At 64.6% G+C, this 12381-nt stretch overlaps 2 protein-coding genes across 2 annotated transcripts in view; both read right to left on the minus strand.

The window, feature by feature from the left end:
- Positions 1-2429, minus strand: part of KIRREL1 (kirre like nephrin family adhesion molecule 1) — a 29179-nt gene extending 26750 nt beyond the window's left edge. The window contains exon 1 of the mRNA XM_064474760.1: positions 2189-2429. Within this exon, the coding sequence (XP_064330830.1) occupies positions 2189-2240 (52 nt within the window). The 5' untranslated portion in view covers positions 2241-2429. The remainder of the gene's footprint in view (positions 1-2188) is intronic.
- An 8206-nt stretch (positions 2430-10635) lies between these two features.
- On the minus strand, positions 10636-12369 carry LOC135317990 (uncharacterized). The gene is made up of 3 exons (XM_064474735.1): positions 12123-12369; positions 11591-11920; positions 10636-11235 (listed from the first exon to the last, which is right to left on the minus strand). Exons 1-3 carry the CDS (start codon positions 12175-12177, stop codon positions 10886-10888), a joined length of 735 nt encoding a protein of 244 aa, XP_064330805.1. The 5' UTR covers positions 12178-12369; the 3' UTR covers positions 10636-10885.
- Positions 12370-12381: the final 12 nt, after the last annotated feature.

Here is a 12381-nt window from a genome sequence, read left to right on the forward strand (position 1 = left end):
TTTCAATTTGAGGCGCAATCACGGCGAGTGATTGAAACGGGGGGAAGAATAATGGGTTTCATTTAGATAAGATACAGAAAATTATTTAGTGAGAAATGAAGAGTGATGAAACCCATTCAACATCTTTGTGTGCAACGACATGAATGGCACCGACACCCCCCACCCCCCCAGAAAAAAAAATCACACGCGTGTGCACGGTACGGCCAGCACCGCCCCTGCTCCAGGGGGAGGGAACCCCAAATTTTGCCCCCCCCCCCACCCGAGCACCCCAGTTTAAAGCAAGGCTCCTCTCCGAGGCGAGAGCAAAACTTCGATGGTGGGGACTGCCGCGGGACGGGGCTGGCTCGGGAGGGACTGGGGGGGGGTCACCAGGACCCTCACCCAAGGATGTGACCTCATCCCCCATCCCCCCGCCCCCCCAAATCCCAGACTCCCCCCCCAGGCCCAGTCATCCCGTTCTTCCCTCCGCCGATGCCGGGCCCCTCTCGCCGCCGCCGCCATCCACATGGCACCCGGCGGGAGAGCGGGCGCTTTTGTTCCTGGGAGGGCAGCGGAGCCCCGCCGTGACGCTTCCCCCAGCCCACCGCGGGGGGAGCCTGGGATCTGCCCCCCCCCCCAGCCCCCTAAGAAGCTTTACACGCTCCTTTTAAACCCCGGGTCGACTCAATTATTTTTTTTTTTTCCCTTTCCCTTTTTATTCCCCTCCTCCTAGCAACGCCGCCCCCTTAATTAAAAATTAGATTGGATTTTTGCAGCAGGGAAGGAGCCGGAGGCCGTGCAGGGGTTGCTTCGGCGCAGGGACCGGCTGAGACCTCGCGAGCTCGCCACACGCATGGCGCGCTTCCCCCGCTCCGCTCGCAGCGCCGGGAGGGGAGGCCGAGCTTTGGGGGGGGCCCTGGGGGGCAACGGGGCTGCCCCCCCCACCGCTCCTCTTGCCCTGCGTGACCTTGGCCGAGTGACTCCCTGTGCCTCAGTTTCCCCAGCGCAGCCCTTTGGGGGTCAGACAGGGATTTGGGGGGGGGGTCGGGCTGCCCCCCGGCTTGCAGCAAGCCCTGAAAACAAAGTGGGGGGGGCGGGGGGGAAAGGGGTGCCCCAGGCTCCCCCCAACCCTTCTGCCCAGGGCTGCTCGGGTCAGGAGCTGGGGGTCCTGGCTGCCCCCCAGAGATACCCCCACCGCTCCCCACGGATGGACGGACGGACAGCAACCCCCCCACTCAGCTCCCCGCCAGCATCGCCATGTGCGGGGCCTGGACCCCCACCCCCACCCCGGGTCCCCCCAGCACCTGGGGGGTTCCCACGGCCGGGTCCCTACCGCTGGGGCACCCTCCTGACCCTGGGGTCCCCTCCCTTCCCGACACCCACAACTTCCCACCCGCACCCCAACTCCTCCGGCCTCGCCGCGACCTCCCCGGCCCTGGGAACCCCACGGGACCGGGGGGGCGGGGGGACGACTGACGGACACGACGACGACCAGCACCCCACATTGGGTGGGGGGGGCCAAACACGCAAGACCTTGACCCCAAACCGGGGCACCCAACGGGACCAGAACGGGGGGAACAACCATCAGGACCCCCAAAATAAGGGGTACGGGGGGAGGGGGCCCACGAGGACCGGACCTGGTAGCACCAAGCCGTGGCGGGAGGGGGCGGGGGGGGTCCCACCGACACCCCCCACCCCCCCCAAACCGAACCGCCGGTTCCCGGGGGGACGAAGCCGCCTCGTCCCCCCGCCGGACCCCGCTCCCCATCCCGCCGGGAACGGGCGGCACCGGAGCCGGGCTGGGGCTGGAGCCGCTGCCCGCGGACTCGGGACTGGGCTCGGTGGTCGGTCCCCGGTCCCGGTCCCAGTCCCCGGTGGTCGGTGCTCGGTGCCGGTGCCCGGTCCCGGTGGCCGGTGCTCGGTCCCCGTTCCCGGTCCCCGTTCCCGTTCCCGGTGGCCGGTGCTCGGTGCCGGTCCCCGTTCCCGGTCCCCGTTCCCGTTCCCGGTGGCCGGTGCTCGGTGCCGGTCCCCGTTCCCGGTCCCCGTTCCCGTTCCCGGTGGCCGGTGCTCGGTGCCGGTCCCCGTTCCCGGTCCCCGTTCCCGGTCCCCGTTCCCGGTGGCCGGTGCTCGGTCCCGGTGCCCCGTCCCGGTGCCCGGTGCCGGCGCTCGGTCCCCGTTCCCGGTGCCCCGTCCCGGTGCCGGTACCCACCTTGCCCGCGGGTATCAGCGAGAGTCAGGAGGCAGAGGAGGAGGATCCGCATGCTCCCGTCCCGGCCGCGCTGCGGGCGGGGGGCGCGGGGGGTGGCCGCTGCCCCGCTCCGCCGCCCCGCTCGGCCCCGCGCCCCCGGTACCGGCACCGTTAGAGCATGGCCCGGCCGGGCAGGGGCCGGGGAAGGGCGGCGGGATCCGCCGGCTCCGCTCCGCGCCCGATCGCGCCGAGCCCCGGAGTGCGGGGCGGGGCGGGGGGGGGGGGAGGGGGGGGCGGGGGCGGCACCGCGGGACGGGGCGGGGGGAGGGGGCGGGGGGGAGGGGGAGGGGGAGCGGGGGGGGGGCCGGGGGCTGCGGGGCGGGGGGGCAGCGCGCGTGTGGGCGCGTCACGCGTGGTTTTGTGCGTGCGTGTGCGTGGTGGGGTGCGGGCGCGCACACACGTGTTGGGGTGCGCACACACGTGTTGGGGTGCGCACACACGTGTTGGGGTGCGCACGCATGTTGGGGTGCGGGTGTGCACGTTGGGGTGCGCACATACGTGTTGGGGTGCGGGCGTGCACATACGTGTTGGGGTGCGCACATACGTGTTGGGGTGCGGGCGTGCACATACGTGTTGGGGTGCGCACACATGTGTTGGGGTGCGCACGCATGTTGGGGTGCGCGCGTGCACGCTGGGGTGTGCACATACGTGTTGGGGTGCGCACATATGTGTTGGGGTGCAGGCGTGCACATACGTGTTGGGGTGCGCACATACGTGTTGGGGTGCAGGCGTGCACATACGTGTTGGGGTGCGCACATACGTGTTGGGGTGCGCACACACGTGTTGGGGTGCGCACACACGTGTTGGGGTGCGCACATACGTGTTGGGGTGCGCACACACGTGTTGGGGTGCGCACATACGTGTTGGGGTGCGGGCGTGCACATACGTGTTGGGGTGCGCACATACGTGTTGGGGTGCACACACACGTGTTGGGGTGCGCACATACGTGTTGGGGTGCGCACACACGTGTTGGGGTGCGCACATACATGTTGGCGTGTGTACACACATGTTGGGTTGCTCACGCACATGTTGGGGTGTGCACATACGTGTTGGGTTGCACACGTATGTTGGGGTACACACGTACGTGTTGGGGTGCGCACACATGTTGGGGTGCACACACATGTTGGGGTGTGCACGCATGTTGGGGTGCGGGCGTGCACGTTGGGGTGCACACACACATGTTGGCGTGCGCATGCATGTTGGGGTGCGCACGCACATGTTGGGGTGTGCACACACAAGTTGGATTGCACACGTATGTTGGGGTGCACACACATGTTGGATTGCACACACATGTTGGGGTGCAGGCGTGCACGTTGGGGTGTGTACACACATGTTGGGGTGCGCACATACATGTTGGGGTGCACACACATGTTGGGGTGTGCGCTTGCATGTTGGGGTGTGTATGCACATGTTGAGGTGTGTGCATGCGTGTTGGGGTGCATACATACATGTTGGGGTGCGTATATGTATGTTGGGGGTGAGCTTGCATGTGTGTACATGTTGGGGTACATACATACACGCTGGGGTGCATACATGTTGGGGTGTGTACATGCATCTTGGGGTGCGTACATACATGTTGGGGCATGTGCTTGTGTGTGTACGTTGGGGTGTGTACACGCATGTTGGGGTGCATTCGTGTATGTTGGGGTCTGTGTCCACATGTCGTTTTTTGCCCGCTGGGGTGTTTGCACGCGTGTGCACGCGTGTGGGGGTGCCCGTGCCCGCTGGCACACCCGCGTGTTCGTGCGCTGCTGCGCACGTGTGTGCACGTGTGTCCGGGCGTGCGTGAGCGCGGCAGGGTGCGTTTGCGCTGCTGCGGGCGTCCGTGTGCATCTGCACACGCGTGTTGGAGCGGGTACGTCTGGGGGGGCTGTACACGCGATGGGGCACGTGTGCGCTGTGCCCTGCAGCACCCACCCGGGACCCCGCAGCACCCACTTGGGAGCCCACATCACCCCCAGGACCCCACAGCACCCTCCAGGGACCCCACAGCACCCCCTCGGGACCCCACAGCACGCATTTGGGACCCCAAATCACCCCCAGGACCCCACAGCACCCTCCAGGGACCCCACAGCACCCACCTGGGATGCTGCAACGCCCACCAGGACGTTGCAGCACCCACCCAGGACCCCACAGCACCTACCCGAGACCATGCAACACCCCCCAGGGACCCCACAGCACCCATCCCAGGACCCCGCAACACCCTGCAGGACCCCACAGCACTCACCCAGACGCCACAGCACCCCTCTGAACCTCACAGCACCCACCCCAGGACCCCACAGCACCCCACCCAGACCCCACAGCACCCATCCCAGCACCCTGCAACACCCCACAGGACCCCGCAGCACCCACCCAGACCCCACAGCACCCCCCAGAACCTCACAGCACCCCCCAGGGACCCCACAGCACCCATCCCAGGACCCCGCAACACCCCACAGGACCCCACAGCACTCACCCAGACCACACAGCACCCTTCAGGACCCCTCAGCACCCACCCCAGGACCCCTCAGCACCCCTAGGGCAGAGCACGGGGGTCCCGAAGGCCCTCGCCTCCCCGCCCGCACCCACCGCACCCGCTCTCGGCCTTTCCTTTTGCTTTTCCTCTTCCGAATCCCCGCCAGGCTCCGGCCGCGGGCCCGGGGCGCCAGCACCCCGACACCCCACGCCCCGCCGAGGGCGGCTTCGGTTTTCACGGCGCGGGGTGGGTTTTTTGGGTTGGTGGGGTTTTTTTATATTTTTTTTTTGGTTGTTGTTGAGCTTCTTTCTTTTTTGTGTGGGTTTTTTTTTTTCCTTTTTTTTTTTCCTTTTTTTTTTCCTTTTTTTTTTCTTTTTTTTTTTCCTTTTTTTTTTTTTCCTTTTTTTTTTTTTTTTAAATAGAATTTCTAACCCGGAGGGTTTTCCAGAAAACATTGCACCCGGGAAGCAGCGGCGCTGCCTGCCTGAGCCAGCAGGCATCTCCCGCTGCGCCGGCTTTGCCAACGGGGTAGGAGAGCAGCGCCCGCCGGCCGGCGGCGATGGGAGGCGGGAGCTGAGGCCGCTCAACCACCACGTGCGAGAGCAGAAAAGCCCATTTTGAGGCTCTAGCAGGGATTTCTTTCCCCCACTCCCACCCCCCGCCCCCACCAACCCTGGCTGTGGGGCAGGCTGGGGTCCCGCACCCCGTCCCGGCGGCGGCGGGTCGGCGTGTGTCCGGCGTCCCTCGTGGCACACAGGAGGTGGCTCTTGGTGATGCTGGGCGTGAGGCACCCCCTCGGCTCCCTCCTCGGCGGGTTCCAGGCTCCCTCCTCTTCCTCAGGGCCTTCCTTCAGCTGCAGCTTTTCTCCAGGGACCCACTGTGGGGTTTCACGCAGGGACCCCCCCCCACCAGACAGAGCCGGGGACCCCCGAGCCCCTCCCAGCACAGCCCTGGAGGGCACCGGGAGCCTTCACGGAGGCCACGCCGGGCTCTGAAGCAGCCAAGACGGATGATTGCAATAAAAAGAGATGAAAAAAAAAAAGGATGTTTTATTAAAAGTAATAATAAGAGCGGCTCTCCTCGGGAGGCGGCTTGGGGGCGACGCGGCTTGTGGCCGGATCGACGCCGGGGGGGGGGGACACACGCGGGACGTGTCCGTGGGGGGAGCGTGGCCGCGCTGCCCGTGGCATCACGGTGCCCGTGGGCTCCTTTTATCCCAACCCCGGCCACCCTCTTCCGTCGGTGCTGGAGGGTCTCGAGGGGCCCCGTGGAGCTGCCACCCCCCCGCAGCCCCCCGGAGGAATTTGAGTGGGAGAGGAGACGGCCGCGGAGCGGAGGGAAATGGGAAGGAGCTTGTGGAGCACGGAGGAAGGGGAGAGAGGTCAGGGAGGAGCGGTGGCGGCGGCCGGGAATTTGCTGACGGGAGGAGAAAAGTGCCACGTTCGCTGCTCGGGAGCGCGGCCGGCGCCGGGGACCGAGCAGGGCCGGGCTGGGGGGTGACGGGGAGCGGCACCCGGGGACCCCCAAACCCCCAAAACCTTGGTTGATGGAGGGGGGGGGGGCGAAGCCCCCACGGGGCAGCCCAGCTTGGCGTTAGGCCCATCAGCCCCGGCGTCGGGGCGGGCTGAGCGAGCCCCGTCCCTGGGGACACCCTTCGGTGCGAGGCGAGAGGTCCCTCCGTCCGCGCCATCCCCGTGCGGTCCCCGGCGCTCTGCGGGGTGGGGGGGCAGCCGGACTGGGGGCGGCGGTGGGGGGGGGGTACACAGCACCCCCCCAGCCCCGCGCCGAGCTGGGACTGGCATCGGCAATTTGTTTTCTCCCACTCGCCGAGCGCCGGAGGCAGAGCAGGATCTCCCGCGGCGCGCGGCGGGCCATGAAAGCCCATCTGCGCCAATAATAATAACAATCATAATGATATTTATACAGAGCCTAATGTCTCCGAGCAGCTTCCAGAACCCATTTGGAGGCAGCCGCTCGCCTTTCCTCATTACGAGCGATGAGCTGGAGCGGAATGGCTAACGAAGCTCCTCGTTAGCTGGCCCCGCTCCGCGCCGGGTCAAGACCCGGGGGGGTCCCCGGGGAGTTGCAATTCCCGATGCTCCCACGGCGGCCGGGGCGGGATGGAGGGGAAGGGTTTTGGCTTCCCGCTCGCCGGGGCGCGACGGTGGGGGAGCAGAGAAATAATTTGAGATCTTTTTTTGGCTTGTGAAAAGTGCCTCGGTGGGGAAAAGCAGGTGAATTCCCTGCTAAAATTGGCGGCCGGGCTGGAGCAGTCCCTACCTCAGCCCTTCAGACCCATATTAGGTCTCTTTATTATTATTATTATGTGGTTTTTTTTAAAAAAGCAATTACGAGGAAGCCTCTTCGCCCGCGTCCGTACGCTCCTGCCGGCGTGACCTCTATTCCGTGGTAATTAACTGCCTTCCAGGAGGGGCTGCGGTGGGCGCCGCTTGCCCAGCTCCTGCCTGCTCGGCAGATGGTGATTTGCAAAGAGCTGTAGGAAACTTGATTTCCGAAGGAAAGGCAGCTTCTCTCCGGCCTCCTTCCCCCCCCTCCCCCCCAATAGCTCCTCAACTCCTTGGCTGATTGAAAACAAATTTCACAAGCGGGTCAAAGTCACGAGGATAAAGGAGATGGGGTGAGAAGGGGACTTGGGGAGGTGGGAGGTGTTGGGACCGTGCTTGGTGGGCTCAACTCTATATTAGACATCAGAGCATCCCTGCTGGATGTAGGAAGCCGGGTGCCAAACCCTCCACAACTCCCTGATGCCATTTTAATTGAATTCCTTTATTTTTTTGGTCCAAGGGAGAGATGGTCGAGGTGGGACTCCAGCCCGGGAGCAGCTCCCTGGGGACCAGACGCTCTGGCTTCCCCAGCCAGTTTCAGGGTGGGCGCTGGGTGCCAGTGGGTGCTGGGTGCCAGCGGGTGCTGGGTGCCAGCTGGGTGCTGGGTGCCAGCTCGCAGCTGGTCCTTGTGGAGGCGTTTGCTAAACGGCCACCCAACAGATGGGGCCGTGCCGGAGAGCCCCCGCGGGGCTGGCACACCGGGGCGTCCATCACCGCCCCGATCGCTGCCGTTCTCAGCCAAGCCGGGGCGCGGGCAGCTGGGTGGGGGGCAGCACCCCGGATCTGGCTGAAATCAGTGGGTGGTGGTGACCCAGCCCTGTCCTGGCCGTGGGGACCCCATCCCCAGCACCCCAAACCGCTTGGCCAGCCACCCCCCACCGCCCCCCCCCCCCGCCAGCACCGTGGGCTAATCCTGCGCTGGGGGAAAATCCGCTCTCCTTCGCCCCGGTCCCAGACGGCGGCCGAGGACTGAGCCTGTTTTGCCGGCACTAATCCAGTCCCCGCACCCTGCTGCCTGCGCTGCCTGCGCTGCCTGCGCTGCCTGGCCTCCCCATCGCCGGGATCTCCTCCACGAAGGGCTCCCCTGGGCTCTCCGGGCTGGTCCTTTTTGCCCCTGGGCCCCTCACTTTCCCCATCCCCCCAAATCCAGCCGCTCCCTGGTGCCAGGCTGAGGCAAGGAGAGCAAATCTGGGTGTCATGGGGAGAAAAGGAGGCACAACCTCACCCAGCAGCCCGGGTCGCACCCCGCGGTGCGGGACCCTGGGGACGGTGAGGCCTCCGGCATCACCCCAGGGCCCGGTCCAGCCGTCGCAGGAGTGCCACCGCCTTTTAATATTTATTTTTTTCCCCCTCCCGCTAATTTCTGCCGTGTGCTTACATCTTCTAACGAGGGTTTTATTTGTCGTGTTTGTTTGTTTGCCTCCCGGGCTCGGTTCTCGGACAGAGGTGCTAATAAAGCAGACATCTGTCACCAGGGATTAGATTGTGTTCTTGTTAACACGCTGTTTCCTTTAAATAAATAATTGTCCCCCAAACTGGCATTCAATTATTAAAGCAAACACTGGCGCAGGCCTGGCGCGCGGGTGATGGGCGAGCGGGGGGTCCCACGGGGCCCCGCTGGGGCGGCCGGGGTGCCCTTTGCACTGAGCATCCCCAGGGAGACCCGGCCCCATCCCCGGCCCCTCCACGGGGGCAAACCCGCTTCTCCCACCGCGGGTAGCTGTGCGACACCCCGGTCTACCATTAAACCCCCGGCTCTCGCAAGGGAATTTTCCTCTCTCCCGCCTCCCCCCCCCCGAAAAATTCACCATCCTCCAAGACAGATTCAATTGCCTTGGTCGCAGGCTGCGCCTCATCCCGGGGAAGGCACTTCTTCCCCATCCCATCACCCCACGAGGTCGAGCCGCGCTTAACGTATTATTTTAATCAGCTCCGCTCCTGGTATATGAGGCAGAGCAAAGAGATTCATTGAAAGCGGCTGCAATTCCCGCACGGGGAGAGGGATGGTTAAAACCGGAGGAATCCCCTCCCGGGGCTCGTGACTTCATGCTTTGCCTCTGCGTCGGGGTCGTGGTTGTCACACTCCTCGGGTGACACTTTAATTACGCCCAGGACCTGGTCGAAATATGGTTCTTGGCGTGCTCGAGACGCCGGGAGCGTCCCCGGGCTGCTGGCAGGGAGGATTTAGGCTCGTTGGGGGAGATGGAAACGCGTGCTTGCTGGGCAACGATTATAATGGCAATAAAACATACGGCCAGCGCGGTGTGCCGTAGCCTGCGGGCAATAAAGAACAGGTAACGAGCCCCGGGGCTGCCGCGGGGTTGCTTGGGGTGTGCGGGGTGCTGGGGGAGCCCTCGTGGATTTAGGGGAGCCCCTCTGGCCCCCTCCTGCCGCAGGGAATAGTGGAGCAGGGCTGGGAGCGGGTGCTGCTTCCCCGGGTGTGGCTGCGGGAAGGTGTCTGACCCTGGGATCGCCGGGGGACCCCGGAACGGCTGTGGGACCCTGGGATCACTGGGGGACCCTGGGATCACTGGGGGACCCTGGAATGGCTGTGGGACCCTGGGGTTGATGGGGGACCCTGGAATGGCTGTGGGACCCTGGAATGGCTGCAGGACCCTGGGATCACTGGGGGACCCTGGGATCCCCCGGAATGGCTGCGGGATCCTGGAATGGCTGCGGGACCCTGGAATGGCTGCAGGACCCTGGGATCACTGGGGGACCCTGGGATCACTGGGGGACCCTGGAATGGCTGTGGGACCCTGGGATCCCCCGGAATGGCTGCGGGACCCCGGAATGGCTGTGGGACCCTGGGATCACTGGGGGACCCTGGAATGGCTGTGGGACCCTGGGGTTGATGGGGGACCCCGGAACGGCTGTGGGACCCTGGGATCACTGGGGGACCCTGGGATCACTGGGGAACCCTGGAATGGCTGGGGGACCCTGGGATCACTGGGGGACCCTGGAATGGCTGCGGGACCCCGGGATCACTGGGGGACCCCGGAATCAGTGCGGGACCCTGGGATCACTTCCCGACCCCTGGATCACTGCCTGGCTGGTGCCTGTGGCTGGGGGGAGGGTGCTGAGCACCCTGGGGTGGGGATGGTCCCTCTGGGGCCAGGGCAGAGGGCAGCCCCGGATCCATCGCGCCCGGGAGCCAGCGGCTATCGGACGGGGCAGCACCAGGGCTGCTCGTGGGATGAAACGTCATGGCGAAGCGAAACCCTCGGGTGTCCTGGCAGGGCTCTCCCTCCTAATCGTCCTTATTTGCCCAGGCCTAATTCATAAATCAGCAGGCGCGAGTAATTTCCCCAGGAGAGCATTTAGACGGGAGATTGAATGAGTAATTTACTGGGAACATTAAGACGGCACCAGATAACTTATTTATGAGAACTTTTTGACAGATCTGCCACTCAATAATTTACGCTGTGCAGCATTTAGTCAGGGTCACCAGTAAATAATTCACTTCTTATAAACTATAGAAGGTTTTACGAGATGCTGAATTATTATCTCGCGCCGGATTCAGGGCCGTAAATACGAAACCGGTGATGGCCCAGTGACAGAGGTGTCCCTGCATGTGCTGAGACCCGGCACCGTGGCACCCTCGGCGCAGGGGCTGTGCCGGAACGTCTTTTGGTCCTGCTGGGTGCTGGGGGGGCTCTTGGGCCCCCCATGGGCTTGGGTGGCCTCTGGGAGGCAGAGGATTTGCTGCATTTTGCAGCACCTGCTTGTGCAACAGAAAAGGCAACTGGGCTTCACTTTGCATCTTTGAGGGGCTTTTATTAGAGCAATCTTGGCTTTCTCCACCTGGGGAAACTGAGGCAGGGGAGCCACCGTTCCTGGGGCCCGAATCTGGGCTCATCACTGCCATGGGGACGGCTGCTGCGGTATGGTGATGTTGGGGGGGCTAAACCCTGTTCTTGGTCCCATGGGGACCTCACCCCCCAGCCTGGTGGCTTTGTCCCTGGTCACAAAGTGGACGGTGGCCACCAGTATCAGCAGCGGCCCAAAGACGGCAGCCACGCAGTACCCCTTCACCACGCAGTACTGGCCCAGTGCCCTGCACACCCCCATCCCGCTGCTGCCGCCCGGGGGCTCCCCCCCACCCGTGCTCTCCGTCGTGATGTCTCCAGTCCAGGGCTCCGTTGGCCCCCGGAGTTCTGCAGTGCTCCCGCTCTGTCCTCCCACGCCACCGGTCCCAGGCAAGTCATCTGTGGGCACGGGGCACAGCGTGAGCCGCGGGGCCAGCGGCTGTTTTGGGGACAGGGGGTCGACCCTTACCTTATGGGGGGGGGTCTGGGTGCCACCGGGGTGAACGGGTGCAGCACTCCAGGGGCTGGGTGCAGCGGGTGAGCTCAGGCTCCAAAAGAGGAAGGCGAATTTCTCCACAGACCACATGCCCAAACTGGGCTTCTCTCCATGGTCAAGGAGGGGGTGCTGTGGGACGGGTGGGCTCGGGGCCGGGGAGCCCACGCAGTGACAGCCCACCCCCGTGGGGACACACCTGGGGCAGACCGAACCCAAGCCTGGTTCCCGCAACCCTCCTCCCTCCATCCTTGGACTCACCACAAACCAGCAATAAGTAGGAAAAGGTCTTCGGGTTGGTGGGATCAGACAAGGTGTCCATCACCACCACGTAACTCCCGCTGTCCGCCAGCTGCAGCGGTCTGATCTCCAGTGACAGGTTGCTGGGGTGGATGACCAGCCGGCCATAGAAGTTGGGCAGGTAGTTGATGGTGGACGTCTTCTCCCTGGGCTTGATCTCAGCGATGTGGGACCCCTGGAACCTCCAGGTGACCCGCACAATGTCCACAGACTCGTCTTGCAGGGCCGGGAAGGAGAAGGACTGGTCCTTCAGCCCCTCCAGCAGCTTGATGCTGCAGCAGAGACACAGACCTGCAAGGCACCGGGTGCCATGAGACAGTAGTGGGGGCAACCACAGTGGCGGTGATGTAAGGGTGGTCTCCATCTCCCCCCTCACCCCGAAGCATCCCCTGGGAAGGGTGCTGGTGCAGCCAGGGTGCTCCAGCCCACCCGCCCTGGCATCCCAGCCCTGCCTGCGGCAACCTGCCCACCCCAGCCCCAGGACCATCCTTACCCCGCGCTGCCGCTAGCAGCACGCAGCAGAGAAGCGTGGCCCTGGCTCCGGCCATGCCCCTTCCTTGCGTGGGGCTGGCTGTTGGGCCGAACGGATGCTGCAGCCCCCGATGCGTGGGGCTGAGCCCCACAGGGGCAGGAAACCCCTGGGGCTGACGGCAGCGTTGTCAGAGAGAGATTGCACAAGGCTCGCCGTCGGGAAGGACATGGGTGGTTGAGGGTTGATGAGGGTTGATGAGGGAAGCAGTGACTCGACGGGT

Source organism: Phalacrocorax carbo, chromosome 28 (assembly GCF_963921805.1).
Source record: "Phalacrocorax carbo chromosome 28, bPhaCar2.1, whole genome shotgun sequence".
NCBI lineage: Eukaryota > Metazoa > Chordata > Aves > Suliformes > Phalacrocoracidae > Phalacrocorax > Phalacrocorax carbo.